The sequence below is a fragment of the Mastigoproctus giganteus genome, chromosome 7 (assembly GCF_048544385.1).
Source record: "Mastigoproctus giganteus isolate SK-2022 chromosome 7, ASM4854438v1, whole genome shotgun sequence".
Taxonomy (NCBI): domain Eukaryota; kingdom Metazoa; phylum Arthropoda; class Arachnida; order Uropygi; family Thelyphonidae; genus Mastigoproctus; species Mastigoproctus giganteus.
In genome coordinates, this window is record NC_143581.1 from 91,213,684 (window position 1) to 91,231,812 (window position 18,129).

The following is an 18,129-nucleotide window of genomic DNA, read 5'->3' on the forward strand; positions in this document are numbered from 1 at the left end:
GTAAACACGTGTTATACGAGGACCGACTGTATCTATATTACCCTTGTCTTCCCCCCCCCCAAACTAGAGTTTCCCTGAACCTTTAAGGTATCCTCAATAATACTAGAAAAAATCTTGCACCACCTTTTATTTAAATGTATCCCATCTCTACAAAACAGAAATTTCACCCCAAAAGCCTTGCAGAGTCCTTAAGTCTTGAGTTAATCCACAAGGCTTTCAGTATATCCCTCCTATCGAACCCCAGGCAGAATTGCAGACATACAGACATTGTGACCTAACTTGCAGCATTTCTTCAACATGGTCCTATATTTGTCTAACAAATCGCCAGATCGTGTATGCTTAATATCATTAGTCCCCACATGAATACTAATATTCTCTTTACCCCCCTTAAAATCTGAGTCTCTTGGTGTCATCATTAATAGTTGCTCCTGGCAGACATATCCTGGTTCTAGTCCACCTATCCTTATTACAAAAAATATTTCTCATTTCCCTGAAAATGGAGTCTCCTACTAGAGTCTTGAGTCCCTGACGAGCTCCCAGTTACATTATTCTCAAGGGTAAGCACCCATTTTGCCAGTCACTCAAGTTGTCCTAGCAAGGCACCAAATTTTAACTTAAGATCAGTACACCCTTACAACAGTGACAAAGAAAAGAATCACCAGGTTAGCTATGATTATCCACTAGGTCGACAGAATACATACCACAGGTTCTACAAAGGATAAAATCATGACTCATCTGGAAATCGCACCGGCTATTTCCATATGAGCCATGGTGCCCTCTGACGAAGTGTTCAAGGTGGATCTTGTAACAACCATTGTAAAATTTACTAAATATCAATAAAAGAAACTTTCAAAAAATTATATTTATATTATAAAAATTAGACTATCACAGGGAAAAAAAAAACTTATCAAAATAAACTTTACAATATACTAAATAACTTCTGAAATCCTCCTCTACTACACTAACTAATCCATAGTTATTTGTAATTGCTATGAAGGGCTCCACAAGGCATGTCTGCTCACCAAGAATGCCAACAGTTATATATGCAGGGTGTCTCAAAAGTAAACGGCAAAACTTCAGGAATGAGTTCCTCATATGTAGACAATATGCACTTATGTGGATATGCACTTTATGTATGGTTTGGCAGACGGCAATGCTCTGGAGGCTTGTCATTTGTACCATGAAAGGTTCCCAGAATGAAGATGTCCAGACAGAAAAACGTTTGAACATATCCATCACCGCCTTTGTGAACATGGAACCTTTACACCTCGTGCTGCCGACAGAGGACAACCAAGATCTATGACTTCTGAAGTAGAGGGTGGACCAACTGCCTGGCCTCCACACTCACTGATTTAAACCCACTAGATTTCTCCTTGTGGGTCCATTTAAAGTCATTGGTGTATTTGACTTGGGTAGCTAATGTGGAAACTCTCCGCAATCGAATTGTAACAGGTTGTGAGACAATACGAAACATGCCAGGAATTTGGCATTGTCTTCGTGAGTCCATGAGACGTCAATGTGAGGCCTGTATTCAGGCAGAAGGTGGATATTTTGAACAATTATTATAACGTGATGTGAACAGTTAAGTGTCATAGACAGACCTTCAAAAATCGGAAACCAAGCATTTCCGGAACTCCGTTTGATATAAAATATTTTTGTCTACATATGAGGAACTCATTGCTGAAGTTATGCCGTGTATATTTGAGACACCCTGTATATTGGAATTATGTCTAATGACAATTAGATTTATATATTAAATTTTTTAAATAGTGTAAATGAGGGTATTAGTCCCTACGTTAATCTCTTTCTTGGTAATTCCTTTTGACTCTCTCTCTCTCTCTCTCTCTCTCTCTCTCTCTCTCTCTCTCTCTCTCTCTCTCTCTCTCTCTCTCTCTCTCTCTCTCTCAGAGTATTGGAATTATGTCTAATGACAATTAGATTTAAATATAAACTTTTTTAAATAGTGTAAATGAGGGTATTAGTCCCTACGTTAATGCTATTGTACAGTGACAATTAGACATTATAACTCTTTAAAATTATGGTACTACTTGGGAGCATCATGTTTGTAGGGACACAAACAAACCTGCTAGTTATATATAAATCTAGCCCTGGTATGGATAGCCTTATATATAAATATATAATATAGATACATATAAAAACAACAAAATTAATGTAAATTTAAAGATTAAAGACTTTTAGAGAAAGTTGGAGAATTAGAGAATACTGGATAAAATTAGCGAAAGTTAGTGAAAATTAATATTCTACCTCATGGCCATACATCTGCTACTTCTTCAGGGGCTTTGAACAGACATACAGCCATACTAGAGGAATGTATTATACATACTCGTTTCTGTAATCATATATTCAAAAAAATTACTCTCATTATTCCAAATTATTCACCAAGTAATTATTTAAAGTTAACCTAGCAAAACTGGTATAGAGATTACAGAAACGGGTATATATAATACATTCCTCTAGTATGGCTATATGTCTGTTCAAAGCCCCTGAGGAAGTAGCAGATGTATGTCCATGAGGGAGAATGTTAATTTTCACTAGCTTTCGCTAATTTTCTCCAGTATTCTCTAATTCTCCAACTTTCTCTAAAAGTCTTTAATCTTCTTTAAATTTAGATTAATTTTGTTGTTTTTATATGTATCTATGTTATATATAAGGCTATCCATGCCAGGGTTAGATTTATATATAACTAGCGGGTTGGTTGGGGTCACTATAAACATGATGCTCCCAAGTAGTACCATAATTTTAAAAAGTTATAATGTATAAATAAGTTAAGTACACATATACATACATATATATATATATAATAGTTATATAATGTATATATAATAGTTATATAATATATATATATAATAGTTATATAATATATATATTTTTAATTATATTTTCTAATTATCAAACATAGGTCCCAGGAATTTTGTTTCATTTCAGGTGATAGCCATTGCCCAAGAATTGACATAGTCAATGGCATGCTGCAATTGTCTTTCGATAACTAACCCTCACTTTGCGTGACCATGAAAAAATGCTAGTCATAAACAGAGAGGTCATAAACAGTCAGAAAGGGTGCAGTTTGGAGAAAAACTGTTCAGTAACAGAATTAACTTTAATAGCAAAAACGTGTTACACTTAGGAGTGATCTTCGAGTTTAGGAACTCCCTCCTCTTGGGCAAAATGGCCAAGTTTGAGAGGAACTTTTAATAAAAATGGCAATATGTCCCCTAAGACAAAAGTTGTAAATATCTTTTAAAATTCCAAATCTCTAAGCAGTGTCATATGTTTTTTTTATATCAAAGGAAACTGACACCTGATGTTGCATTTCAGGAAAGCATCAAAAATTGAGGTTTCCAGTCAGATTAAATTGGTCACGTGTTGTCCTGTTTCTTCAGAAGCCACAGTTTGTCCTGGACAGAGTTTCTTCTAAATACCATATGATTCGAGCATTGACCATTCTTTCCAGGATCTTGCACAAGCAGCTGGTTAGAGATATTAGGATCCTTTTCTAGTTTAGTGGAGGCAACTATGATTGCCTTGTGGTATGAATGCTGTGCGTGTGTGTGTGTGTGAGAGAGAGAGAGAGAGAGAGAGAGAGAGAGAGAGAGAGAGAGAGAGAGAGAGAGAGAGAATTTCAGTTCCCATTGTGTAAAATGTCTGTAGACTTCACAGCCATTTGAGGACAGCTTCAACTCCTGTTTTTTAGATGTTTGCTTGAGGGCCAGAAACTCTGGGGTGTAAGATGTTTTGGCAGACAATTTAGCGAATGTCTCTCCCCAAAAGCATTCACAATTGCAAATCCATTATGCTCCAAGGTTGATCAAAGGTGTGATGTGTATTTGTCCTTCATTTTCCAGACTTTACTCTAGACAACTTTTGGTGTCCCTGCCCAGCTGATGGAAGATGTGAAGCGGAAACAAGATTTCCTATGAATGACATCTAATGTAACGTGATTTGGCGCATGAATTTTTGAAGGCTACTAGATTTTCTGTGGTAGGATATCGACGATATCGATGTGGTAGGAAATAGTGGGTGACAGAATATCACCCACTATTTTTTTTTTTTTGTGTGTGTGTGTGTGCCTTTCTGCTCTGCATTCTGTGGTCTACCATGGTTTTCGGAAATGGTGGAAACCAAGTTGATGTCTTTTCAATTGCCACTGCTTGAACAATACTTTCTGTGATGTACTTAACTGTGTCATTAATTGGCTCCTCACTGAATGTACTTATATTAAACATTGCCAGATGTTTGAAGGCATTCCAGTCAGCATAATCAACCTCCTACTGTGATATCCTAGAAGAGTAACATGGTCTCCCATTGCAAAGGGTGTATATCACAGGGAAGTGTTCACTAATGTAAAGGTTTCTTCAACTACCCATGTACACACAGTCAGATAGAAAGATCAATGGCAGTAAATATATGGGGATGAATGTGTAAAAATGTATTACAGTCCACAATTGGAAGGGCGAATGTTAGCACTATCCCAGAGAGTACTGCCTCCATTGACACCCCTTGGTAATAGAACCAACAGAAACCATGGAACTTCCACTGCAGAAATTTGAAAGTGGTCATTACTTAGAATTTCTGGGTCCATCTGTGGGCTTCTGCTATCTCAATCTTGGATTTATCTGTTGGGGAAGTATAGCCACTGTCTAGTTTCCATATTGTCTCTGAAAAAAGTTCCAAGACTGCATCTTCATTTGTTTCATTTACCTCTATCTCCATTTTTATATTTGTTGTGAGCAGCAAGACAGATTTTTTTTTTAGTCTTCTCCATATTATTTGGTTTATTTAGAGGTGGGGCAGTTAGTAGTATCGATATGGTTATTGGGGTTGTCACAGACATTCTCTCAGATATGCCAGACAAGCTGTACTTGCTACGTGGGAGTCTAAAACGCTGACGGAACTGATATTCGGGTGATACTCAAGTCAAGTAGACCCAATTTCGGCGAAGTCTTGATGGTCTGTGACAGCCAAATCCTCTGCTTGCACCTTCATGATGTTGGGACTGTTAGTAATCCTGGGTATAACCTCCATGCACAAGCACACTGTGGATGACAACCCAGGTATGAACCAACGTAGAGCAGACGTCAAGGTGTGGTGCCCACACCACATGGAGGAATGCCACCCCTCTGTTTTACCAGGCAGTACTAGGTGGTAGATGACTTTCATCAACCGGTGCAATACCACCACTTTGCTTATTGGAGACTTGAAGTGGTGGAACCCATGATAGTCTCCAGAGCTAAGTTCCGGTCAACCCTTCCCCATCTCTTCCATCATGCAGTATGACTGATGACCTTTGAGGTTATGATGAACATCATGGCGAGATCCAATCTTCCTTACATTTCGAGGGTACAGCTCTAAAACGGCGATCGCCGGCCAGCCGCTAGTTGGTAACCGTACCTATTGGTAACTCTCTAGGAGGCTTCCGGATAAGCTAGTGTATAATCTTGCTACCTCTACTCTCTCTAATAACAATCCTTAGATGTGTCAACCAAACAAAAACCTAATAGCTACAATCTGAAAAACTAATCATTAATTTAACCTGGGTCTGACCACTGACTTAAACTGGAGTCATTATCTGGACTTGACCACTCATATGGATGGGACAACATGTCCCAGGAATGACATACGAAGACCTGACAAAGACATTATGCAGTTTTCTGCCGAAACATCATTAAGCGATATGAACCGGGTATCCTCACTCGGTTCACTTTCTTTCCCTTCCCTTGGCAGGGGATGGTTACTCTGTATCCTCCCCCCTGCCATCCCCTATATTCACCTGGTGAGGCATGGGCCTGCCCCACCGACTTTTGGGGTTATCTTCACTATTGACCTCATATTTCTGTCTTTCACCCCCCAAGTCTTCAGTCTCCCTTCCCTCTCTAGCTATCTTGCGACTAGCGTTTGACCCTTGCCAAAACTACACAAGCCCCACACAAAAAAAAAAAAAAAAAAAGAACTCTAACCCGTATAACTTATATCTCTTTCAGCCTGACCCAATTTCTAGCGTTTCTCCCCCCTCCACTTTTTTTTTTTTTTTTTTAGATCCTAGCCACTGAAATCTCAGGAAATTAGGTGGCAGGACCTGCCAGAGTAAACAGTAAATTTCTAAAATACTGGTGTACCTGGTCTGCATCCACGAGGTATAGTGTGGGCAATGGTGGGTCTCATTTGAGACCCAACAGCCAAAAGACCAGATGAACAAAGGTATAAAACATTACACACCACAATATCCACACACTTTTAATCTCTGGCCTCTACAGTGTTCTGTATCATACCACAATGTATATTACGCGGAGATGGGTGAAACCCCATCTCCACTATACACTAAAAACACACTATACACTATACCTCTACTCTGCCAGATAGTGACTGGAGGGAGTCCGAGTAGTGTGTATGCGGGGGGCATTGTCGAGGCCACATTATGTCAAGGATCTGGGTATATTCTTACCACGTGTATGCCATATTCAAAAATTTCATTACTTCATACAGCATGTCCCACCCACTTTTTCTTACTATTGAATACACCACGAATTGTCAAACTAATAGAGTAAGCTAATCTGCGAAAAGATCTAAACTTCCCAAACACTTCCTAGTTCATTTCACAAATATACATGGTTTCAATTCTAATCTCAATGATGTCCATTTCCACTTATAGTCTGTCGAACCCCATGTACTTTTTCTGATAGAATCTCAGTTATCAGTTGATTCAACTACTGCTCATCTCAGTTGCCCAAAATATGTCCATTCCAATATTCAGTCAGAGACTTGGTAATTTGGAATCTCCTCTTTTTTGATCTTCTCTGGCTTAAAATCTCTCTACCTCATTGTGTCAAATTCATCTATTGTCTCTACCATTCTCCCAACTCCACTAATCACCTGGAGCTCTTTGACTTCCTCTCTTTGCAACTTGATTTTCTCCAGTCCAACTTTCCTAACAGTGAGGCGATTTTCCTTGGTGATTTTAATGTTCACAACTCCAATTGGCTTCCGTTTTCTAGTCACACTGACCCAGCTGATCGAGATGCTGAGGCTTTTGCAATTACTAATGACCTTGCACAGATTGTTCATTTACCTACAAGAATACCAGACAATCTTAATCATACAGCCAACACGCCTGATCTTTTTCTCACAAACAACCTAAGTACACGGTCGAAGTGAGTGGTCCTTTAGGCACCTCAGATCACAACTTGGTGATTGTCTCTTCTCCAATAGAGCCTTTATCTCATGGCTATTTCCAACCTTGTATTGTTTGGCATTACAAGAATGCAAAATGGGATGACCTGCGAGATTTCTTTTCCTTGGTCGGATTACTGTTTCTAAACTTCTGATATCAACATTTGGTCAGATCGTGTCAGTGAAATTATTCTTGTAGGAATGGAATCCTTTATCCCACACTACACTTTAAAATCTTGTCCTTTATCTAAACCTCGGTTTTCCAATAAATGTGCTAAGGCTGTTCACAAGAGAAGAACATTGCATATTGTAATTGGCTTGTTTCTAATTCTTCAGTTTCATTTTCTGCCTATACCAAAGCTCACAACAATTCTAAAGCAGTTATTAATCAGTCCAAACTAGAGTTTGAACAGGCTGAGAGTAGAAAACTTGCTTCTTGCCCTAATGGTAGCCGAGCATTCTGGCCTCTTGCCAAAGCTATTGGCCGCAACTTTTCCCCATCTCTGCTCCCACCTCTGTCAAAACCATATGGTTCTATTGTCACTTTGCCCAAGGATAAAGCTGACCTGCTAGCACATCCCATTTTTCTTCCAACTCATGTATTAATGATCTTGGTAAAACACCTCCTTCCATTCCCAACACGCTCCATTCAATGGCTCCTGTGGTCTTCCGTCAAAAGGATGTCAAAAGGATTTTGATGAATCTTGATGCTAAGAAAGCTCTAGGTCCTTATGGTATTTCTCCATTTGTTCTCAAAACCTGTACTCCTGAACTTACTCCCGTTCTTTGCTGCCTTTTTTCACTTTCTTATTCCAGAGGTGTTTTTTCTCCTGCTTGGAAATTTCTTCATATCCAGACAGTTCCTAAAAAGGGTGACAAATCCCTCCTATCCAATTATCGTCCCATTGCAATTACTTCTACTCTTTCTAAAGTAATGGAGAAATCAATTAACCGCCAACTCTTAAACTACCTAGAAACCTTCTGTCTGATCAACAATCATCAGTATGGATTCCGTCTGTGTGGATCCAGTGGTGATATTCCGGCTTATGTTACCCATTTATGGACAAATTCAATGGAAAAGTTCGGTGAAACACAAGCAATTGCTCTTGACATCTCAAAGGCCTTCGATCGTGTTTGGAATAAAGGTCTTCTAAACAAGCTTCCATCTTATGGTTTGCCAACTGTTTTTTGTAATTGGTTATCCAGTTTTCTCTCTGATCACTCACTGAGGGTGATGGTAGATGGCTCTCTGTCTTCTAACTTCTCCACTAATGCCGGCATCCCCCCAAGATTCAGTTCTTTTCCTCTTGTATATTAATGACCTTCTTCCATTGACTGGAAATCCTATCCATAGATTTGCCAATGATAGCACATTGCATTTCACTTTCTATTTTTAGAAACCTTGCCCTGCTCAATCAGCTTCAACTTCTCAAATATCTGTTACCAATTCCTTAAATGCTGATCTCTGGGTAATTCTCCAGTGGGACAAAGACAACTTTGTTGATTTCAGTCCTTCTAAAACTCAGTCTTGTCTTATATCTCACAAAAGGATTCTTCTGCTGCTATGCTTATCTTTGGTGACACTCCGATTTCTACGCAAAATGATATGTCTCTTTTGGAGATTACCATGACTTCTAATCTCTCTCTCTCTCTCTCTCTCTTGGCAAAAGCGCATTACAAATATTGCTTCCTCTGCATCTAAAAAACTTGGTTTTCTCTTTCGCTGTCGGCGTTACTTTTCTTCCAAACAGCTGTTCACTCTGTACAAATTGCAAATCCGCCCTGCCATGGAATATTGTTCCCACATCTGGGGTGGTGCCCCGAAAACCACTCTCAGGCTTCTTGATTCCATTAAGAAGAGGGCAGTTAGATTAATTAATGATTCATCTCTAACAGAGTCTCTCCACTCGCAGTCTTCCGAGCTTATGTGGGCAGGTATGCTCTCTAACAAATATTAAGATCACTATGACACATCTGATCACTTTTTTTTTGTTTGTTTGTTAAGAAAAATGCAAGGAACTCAAGAAACCTGTGTTTGGTGCACACGCACAAACAAAAATAACAGAGAAAACAAGAAACACATTAACACACAATAATCATTTATTATACAAAGAGCTTACCTTTGGGCGATGTCCATCCTGACATACTACCAGTCAATTTCACTCCAATGACTTTAGGACATTTCAATTCCCAAGGAATATTAGCCATTACATCAACTGCATCTGCACCTCCAACTCCAATGCAAACACCTCCAAGTCCACCTAATTTAATTAATCATAAATCTTTTTATTACTCTTAATTTTTTTATTAAAAAAATAACATTGAAAATTTACTGAATATTTATCAAAATAACAAAATTTCTGCAAATAAGAATAATTAATTTTCTTTATTTTGTCCTCTACCATTTATAATCAATGTATTAAAATACTGCTTTTTAGTTTTAGTTCTTATATTATTTCCTTTATTTACACCATTTTGCTGTTATTTAAAAAAAATGCAAATTATCAAATTGCATTCTGTGAAACTAGAATGTGCAAGTTATTTATGCACATAGTTTTGAAACACATCACAGTGTTTCAAAACTATGTGCAAAAAAACCCTGGTACATATTCTAGGATCCAAAATCGGAAATTAAAGGGGGGTTCGATTCTAAAATTACAGAGCTATATATGCTGTTTGAAAGTTAAAAAATAGTTACAAAGCTTTAAATGGTAAAAAATAATAAAGTAATAAAAATAAATAAGAATAAGCAGACACATACGTAGTAAAATACGTTTGATTATTTTTATTTATTATTAATAAAATTTTAGGAGATAAAGTATGTAAAAATAATTCAAACTGACATTTTTTACTAAAAATGCATCATTACTAGTGGTTTAAATTTAAGACAAACCAAAGTTTATACATTAGGCATCATTATTATACATATCTAATATTGTGAAATCCTTCGCAGTGAGTTGCCTTCCTCTTATACTCCTAATAATTAATAGGAGAAGTGTCTCTTGACATCTCTCATATTGAAAGAAATTTATTTATGCATGGGTAATGCACACACATCATTTCTACTACCAAGGTAATTTTAATGCATTACTTGATTATATCTCATATTGTTGAGATGCAATGAGTTGCCATGGTATTGCACTACCTTGAATAAGTAACACTTCACCTATGCAGAAGACCAATGCTTCACCTATGCAGTTACTTATTCTTGGCAGATACTACAACCCAGATGGTACCGTTTTGAAGCTTACTGGCTTCTCATCAGTGGGTGGGCAGGTACCCTGTTGATGCAATAGTAACAACACATTTATGAAGGACAACTCCACAATATGAGTTATGAAGTATAACTCCACAATGTAGTCTCCATAGGTGAAGTGTTACTTATTCAAGATACTGCAATACCATGACAACTCATTATGAAGGTATTCACAATATGAGATATAATCAAATGATGCATTAAAACTACCTTGGTAGTAGAAATGATGTGTGTGTATTACCCATGCATAAATAAATTCCTTCATACTCTTAGGCATTTAGCCAAAAAACATCTTTTAGATTTCTCATATTAATTATAAGCCATAACTGGGCTATTAGCTCTTATACCTCCGGGTACTTATCTGCCCACCAGTGAGAGGCCAACTTGCTTTGAAAGGGTAACTTCTGGGTGCTAATGGTACTCAAATAAGAATAAGTAACAGTAGGCTTCTCTAATGGGGAAATGTTACTTATTCAAAGCATAAGAGGAAGGCAACTCATTGTGAAGGATTTAACAATAACAATATGAGATGTTATAATAATGATGCCGAATGTACAAACTTTGGTTTGTCTTAAAATTGAACTATCTAATAATGACGCATCATAATTTGTTATTTTATTATTTTAATTTTTTTAACCATTCAGAACTCCATAGAATTTTTTTTTAATTCATAAAGTTAGCACCATAACTATTTATAATCAGACATGTGACTTCTTTTTTGTCATATTTTGGACCCTAAAATAAGTCCCAAAATTTTTCAAAACACTAAAAGTATATACTTACTATACTTGTGTGTGTGCATGCATGTGGGTGTGCGCAGGGGTGTGTGTGAGTGTGTACTTACCCATATTTTGAACTTTATCTACATTTGTAGATTTCTTTGAATAAAGGCAACACCTTGCTGTTCATGTGTACAATTAGGATGTATTGAGACATTACTCCAAGTTTTTTCTTGAAGTTCTGAATGCTACAGAATTTATCTCTTCATATGTCAGAGTAATGCTGACCTATTTATATTCACTTGTATCAACCTGTGTGTATTACAAAAAAAAAAAAAAAAAAAAAGGAAATTATAAAATGACTAGCGTTATTTTGGCCTTTTCAAATTTTTGTCCAGTAGAACTTCTTCATTGTCTCTCATGTTATTGCAGCAGACAGAATGAAAAAGGCTGTGGTGTAAAACTGCCTAATAAATGCAATGGTCTTAATAGTGAGAGCACAACAATCATATTTTCCCAAGTTTCCAACTTTTAAAGAAACAGCATCAACAAAAAATTAATCTTTCATTAATTTAAAAGATAAGTCACTGCTATGACAACCGCTCCAGTTGGGCACCTGTCTGATCCCACAACCATTTTTGTTTATAATTGGGAGCACTATGACCGATTGCCAGGTTATACAAAGGGTACTAGGAAAGTTTTGCAATACAGCTTTGTTTATTTAACTTTTTCAAAGTAATTTCCTCTACATTCAATACACCTCTCCATCCTCCGAAACCAATCTTTAAACCAGTTCTACCAAGTTTCACTAGGGAGTAAAGCACACTCGTTGTCCCAAGCCCATAGAAGGTCCTCATCACTGGAAAACCGCCTCCCTTTTAGCTTCATTTTCACATGCGGGAACAGTGCAAAGTCGCAGGGAGAAAGGTCTGGACTGTAGGAAGGGTGCTCGAGAAGTTTCAGTCCTGTCGTGGTCAAATATTTGGTGCAGGCTTTGGCGCGGTGAGCTGGAGCATTATCGTGATGGAGGTACCAGGTGTCCATTCTTGACTTTGGCCGCAGGTTCTTCATAGATCCAGTGACTTTAGGCAGGCATTGTTCAGTATACCACTTAGCTGTGACTGTCTTCTGCGTGTCCAAAACGACACGTTCCACAATTCCACTCGATTTGAAAAATACAGCTATCATTTTCTTCTTTACAGATCGGGATTTTCTGACAATTACGGGTGTGTTGTCATCATCAAAGACCCAAACTTTGTTTTGAGCCTTGGTCGGCAGATCGTAATAGTACAGCCAAATCTCGTCACCTGTCACGATGTTGTTCACATACCGAGATTGTCCCTTATCAAACTTTTTTAACATCTCCCGGCACCAAGTCACACGTCGTGTCATCTGCTCTTCAGTCAATTGATGCGGCACCCAGAGAGAACAAAGTTTCTTCACGTGCAAATGATCTTGCAGAATCGAACGAATTGCTGGTGCATTTAGGCCCAAAGTATCCTCTATCTGTTGGTAGGTCACTCGCCTGTTTTCGTCAAGCATTTTCCTCACAGCAGTAACGTTTTCCTCCGTAACTGACGTTCGTGGCCTTCCCGGCCTCTCCGAATCCTCCAGAGTGAAATTTCCCCTTTGGAATTCTCTATACCACCTGAATATCGTTGTACGATGTGGACAATCATCATCTAGTGCAAGAGTCATTTCTTCTAAGCACTGGTCTATGGTTAAACCACGCACGAAATTATACCGCAAAACTGTCCTTATCTCATTTCGTGACCACGATGCCATCGCAAGCACTTTACACTCTCACTACTAATGAATAACTGAGCCCATCGACTTGGCGCGGTGGCTACTATGCACGTATGAACATGTCTCAACATGCAGCAACAAGCAGCTTCCTGTGATTCATTGTTGCGTCATATTGCAAAACTTTCCTAGTACCCTTTGTATTACAATTATGGTCCCTCATCAAACTAAAGAATTGTAGCTATCTGACAAGGCTGATCACTATAATTCTAAATCTTTGCAAAGCAGTGATAAAAATGTTAATGCAAACTACCATGTTCTATTTAAAAGTTAGAACCTTTTGGCAATGGCAATTGTTTAATGGAGGGCAATATACCAAGAGAAGATGAAATAAGATGAAGAAGATGATATAAGCATTAAGACAAATCCATTTATTAGGCAGTTTAAGCCTCTGCTGGCCACAATAACCAGTGCAGAATGAGTAGGAGCAAGTCCTCCAACTTTTCATACCTCTTCAAAGATCAAAACAGCATTAGTTATTTCAAAATTTTGAAGTTATAATTTCATTCAGTCCATGGCACTGTTTTATCAGGAAATTACTAGAATATTTGTATTTTTTTAAAGTACTGTATATTCATAACCTGTAAACAAGCATCCCCCACCATGCTGCCATAGTATCTCACCTTTTAAATAAATGACAAATTAATCTTTTCACAATGCTTTTTAAAGAAAAAGCATTCTTCAGAAAAAAATTATTCATAAAAAACTTCTATTTTTAAAGAAATTTTGGTGATCTCTTTAAAAATAGTGCAATACCAAGGCAATCCATAAGTCTTTCTGCTGTTGGCTTTAAGGCAATCACATTTACTATGTCATTTAAACAATATACTGGTCACAAAAAACACAAGAGAAGATCACAAGGAAGTCCTACTCTTTTTGTAAGTCAATGTTTGATATTCATCTGAATTGATATGAATTGCTAGCAAATTTGTATTCTTTTAAACTAATGTCTTCATAACCTGCCAGCAAGCAATCCCCACTCCACTTAAATAAGCAGACACACTGGATGAATTTCTACTTAAAATTTAAATTTATAGTATTAACATTAGCAGAGGAATACGATGCAAGAAAGCAAGCTTATGCAGCACCAGCCAAAAAAAAAACAAAAAAAAAACCCCTCCCATTTCATCCCTCCATTCGTTCCAAATGCCTGTCCAGCTCAACCTTAAATTTATTTAGGCTATTAGCTCCCAAAGCAAAAGATGGAAGCCTGTTCCGCCAATCAACTACCTGCTGGCTAAAGGCAAATTTCCGCACATCTATTCTACAACTATCTTTCCTCAATTTGATACTGTGTCCCCTCAGGTTTTTAGTCTGAGCAAGACAAAGAATCCCATCAGCATTCAGCTTGCTCAACCCATTCAAGGCCTTATACACCTCAATCAGATCAATTCGCAGGTGCCTACTAAATGCCTTATTAGTACAGCCACTTATGAATATTTCTCAATTTCCTTCCCTCCTATTTAACAACACCACCAAGCACTGGCACCGTATAAAGTAATATAACTCTCATGTTACCTTTCATTATATAAAACCACTGATGGTGCTCTTCCAGTTTACCTCCAAACAAAAACGATTCTTGGACACAGTGAAGCCTTCAGCCATAATTCAACAGAACTGTTTGCTCAGGAACTCATGCCATTAGATCAAGGCATTATATCAGAAAATCGTTACAATAGATTTTGGAAAACATTGATTCCGAATCTATTGAAGTAATGGAGGCATGGAAACATTTCTCAATTGTGGATTGCATCACAATCATAGCTTTATCGCTCAAAGAAGTAAAACCGCCAACGTTATCAGATCACCTCGCTGGTGCCTAGTTTCCATACACTGTAATTTGCAAACCTTAAGCCTTTCTTCGGAAGAGCAACCCTTTATTCCATTCACTAATCTTGTTGCCCTTCTCTGTACTCGTTCCAGCAGCTCTACATTCTTCTTGAAATGAGGCCTCCAGACCTGTATACAGTACTCAAGGTGTGGCCTGACCATTGCCTTATACAAGGGAATAATCACTTCCTTATCCCTGCTAGAAAAATTCCTGTATATCATTGACAAGACACCATGAGCTACTCTTGCAGCCTGTCTGCACTGCTCAGAAAACTTCATATCTGCCTGCACAATTACCCCAGGTCTACCTGGGGTAATTGTGCAGGCAGATATTTTTCATTCTCCACCACTGTCAGTGTAGTACCACAGAGTTCATACGTTGTTCTGGAGTTACTGTTTTCCATATGTAGTACTTTACATTTGTCAATGTTAAACTTCATTTGCCACCTCTCAGCCCATCTGCTCAACCTTTCCAGATCCTGTTGCAGCAGCATACTGTCAGTAGTGTCCTTAACAACCTGACCAACCTTTGTATCATCTGCAAACTTGGATATTAAGCTTGCTATACCATCATCAATAGCATTTATAAATACAGAAAATGACAATGGACCCAACACTGAACCCTGTGGGACTCTACTAATAACATTAGTCCATGATGAGCAGTGTCCATAGATTATCACTCTGTCTTCTTCCCCTCAACCATCCCATTATCCATAGCAGCAATTTGCCTCTAATGCCATACTGCTCAAATTTGTGCAGCAGTCTTCCATCTGCAACAGTATCAAAAGCCTTTCTAAGATTCAAATATATAATATCAAAGTTATTCCCTGCATCCAGTTCTTTTGTGACTGCATCATAGTATCCAATCAAATTGGTCAGGCAAGACTTTTCCTTAACAAAACCATGCTGTGTCCGAGCTATAACTGAAGTCTTGTCTAGATGATCCTGCAGTGCTTCTTTAACCAGTGCCTCCATTAATTTTCCTGGAACAGAAGTTAAACATCACAGGTCTATAATTACTTATGTCAGCCTTTGATCCTCCTTTGTGAATTGGGATCACATTTGCACTTCTCCAGTCTATGGGTACCTCCCCTGAGTCCAAAGAAGCTCTCATAATTATGGCTAAGGGTTTTCTTACTTCCTTTGCTGCCTCCTTTAACATAACTGGATAAATCTCATCCACCCCGGGTTCCTTTTTTATGTTTATCCTCAACAATTTCTCCTCTACTTTGCTCTCAGTTATTACAAAATCATCTAGCTCACTGCAAACGTTTACTTCACTGCTTGCATTCCCCTTCCTGAATAACTCCTCATGTGTGAATGTAGATGCAAAATACTCGTTTAGTTTGTTAGCCACCTGAGCAGGATCATCAACAGTTGAACCATCAATATCCAGTGGACCAATCTGATTCATCCCTTTTCTTCTAGAGTTTACATAGGTAAAGAACTCTTTCCTGTTTTTCTTTGCATCCTTTGCCAAGGATTTCTCATAATCTGTCTTTGCCTGCCTAATCTCCTTTGTGACTTGGTTACAGACCAGCTTATATCTATCATAGGCTTCCATGTCATCCAATTAATTTATATGTATCCCATGCATTTTTCTTCTCTGCCATATGTCTCATTAGTTCATCTGACATCCATTTAGGCTTAAACTTTGAACAATATTTCTTAGTTGGTATGTAAAGCCTAGTAGCTTCCAAGATAAATTCTTTGAATGCTTCCCATTTTGAATTTGCTGTTGGTAACATCAGCTGGTCCCACTGTATAGAATTTAAATACTGTCTCAGACCATTGTAGTCGCCTTTGCAAAAGCAAAAACCCTTCCCTTTACCCCTGATGGTAGTTACCTCTTTGAGTAAATCCAACTTCAGCACATTGTGATCACTGCCACCTAGTGGTTCCTTTATCTGCAGATTCTTAATGCATGAAGAATCACTACTGATAATCAGATCAAGTCTAGATCTGATTATCAGTAGTGATTCTTCATGCATTTGGGAGGCAACTAGATCTTCTAGTTGCCTCCCAAACATGCTGATGTAGAAAACAATCATCCAATAAATCCACAAAAGCCTTGCCAGTGTGTGAGTGACCAACCCACAAATTCCAGTCAATATCTGCGAAATTAAAATCCTCCATTATAAGATTCTCTGATTTACTGGCCCACTCTATTTCCCTGTACAGTTTCTTATTATACTCATCAGAGTCATTAGGCCTATACCACCCTCCTACTCTCAATTTTGATCTCCCATTGCTTATGTCACACCAATGACTCAACACCGCACTGTCCAGCGATGTCGACTGGCTTCACTTCCTTACATTTTAAGTGTTTCTTAACTAATAGCATAACCCCTTCTCCCTTCCTATCCTGTCTATCCTTTCTGTACACATTGTACTCCCCAAATTCCAGTTCTGCATTCCTTATATCTGTGTGACACCACGTCTCTGATATCCCAACAATATCTGCCTTTGATGTTTTGAGCAATACCTCAAATGCATCAAATTTATTTATTAAACTCCTAGCATTGGTGTACACGCAAGTATACATACACCTGTTCCTATTCTTAGCTACCCTAACACAACCCATGTGTTTACTTGTACCGCAATGACTCCCAGCAGTCTCTGAAATACCCTGCATCTTGTTTCCAGGCTACTGCTCATTCCAATAGAAGCAGTGCAAGAATCACTTTCACCTCTGCCAGTGGTTACTGTTAATCTATTAGTCCTTGTATCCCCCTAAGCTAGCATTTTTCCGACCCACTTAAAACTGCGTCAATAGCATCAGCAAATATTCTTGCACCCTTTCTATTTAAGTGTATCCCATCTCTGTAGAAGCAGTCTCTCCTGTTAATATGATGGATGTTACAGATATACGTATCAAGCAAAGAGCGGTGATTGAATTTATTATCAAGGAAGAAGTGACACCTATCGAAATCCATATGCATTAATTTCATACCACTCCTCGTAACATGCATAATTTTGTACTACTGTGCACATAACCATTTTATAAACTTGAAAATGGAAGTGACCAATAGTTTCACGTTTATACTATGTTCATAACTTTTTTTTCAGTCAAAATTAATAAAGGTTTTAATTTATTGAAAATAACATGTAAAAAAAAAATTTAATTTTCCAATTTTTTATGGAAAAAATGACATTTAATACATATTTCAATCCATTAGTAAAAGGTCAAGCACTAGTAAACTGCAAGCAGAATTCAAAAAAACAGAAACGTTTTTCCAGAAATAAAGAAAGTTGGGCACCTGTCTGATCCCACATAACCATTTTTGTTGATAACTAAGGACTATGACCGACTGCAAGGTTATTTTACACATAAAG

General features: G+C 37.9%; 1 protein-coding gene across 1 annotated transcript in view; it reads right to left on the reverse strand.

Moving 5' to 3' along the window:
* The window catches only part of LOC150083068 (aconitate hydratase, mitochondrial-like), a 305,010-nt gene that overhangs the window by 165,857 nt on the left and 121,024 nt on the right, over positions 1-18,129 (reverse strand). Inside the window, exon 9 of the mRNA XM_090377767.1 lies at positions 9,306-9,446. Within this exon, the coding sequence (XP_090233893.1) occupies positions 9,306-9,446 (141 nt within the window). The remainder of the gene's footprint in view (positions 1-9,305; positions 9,447-18,129) is intronic.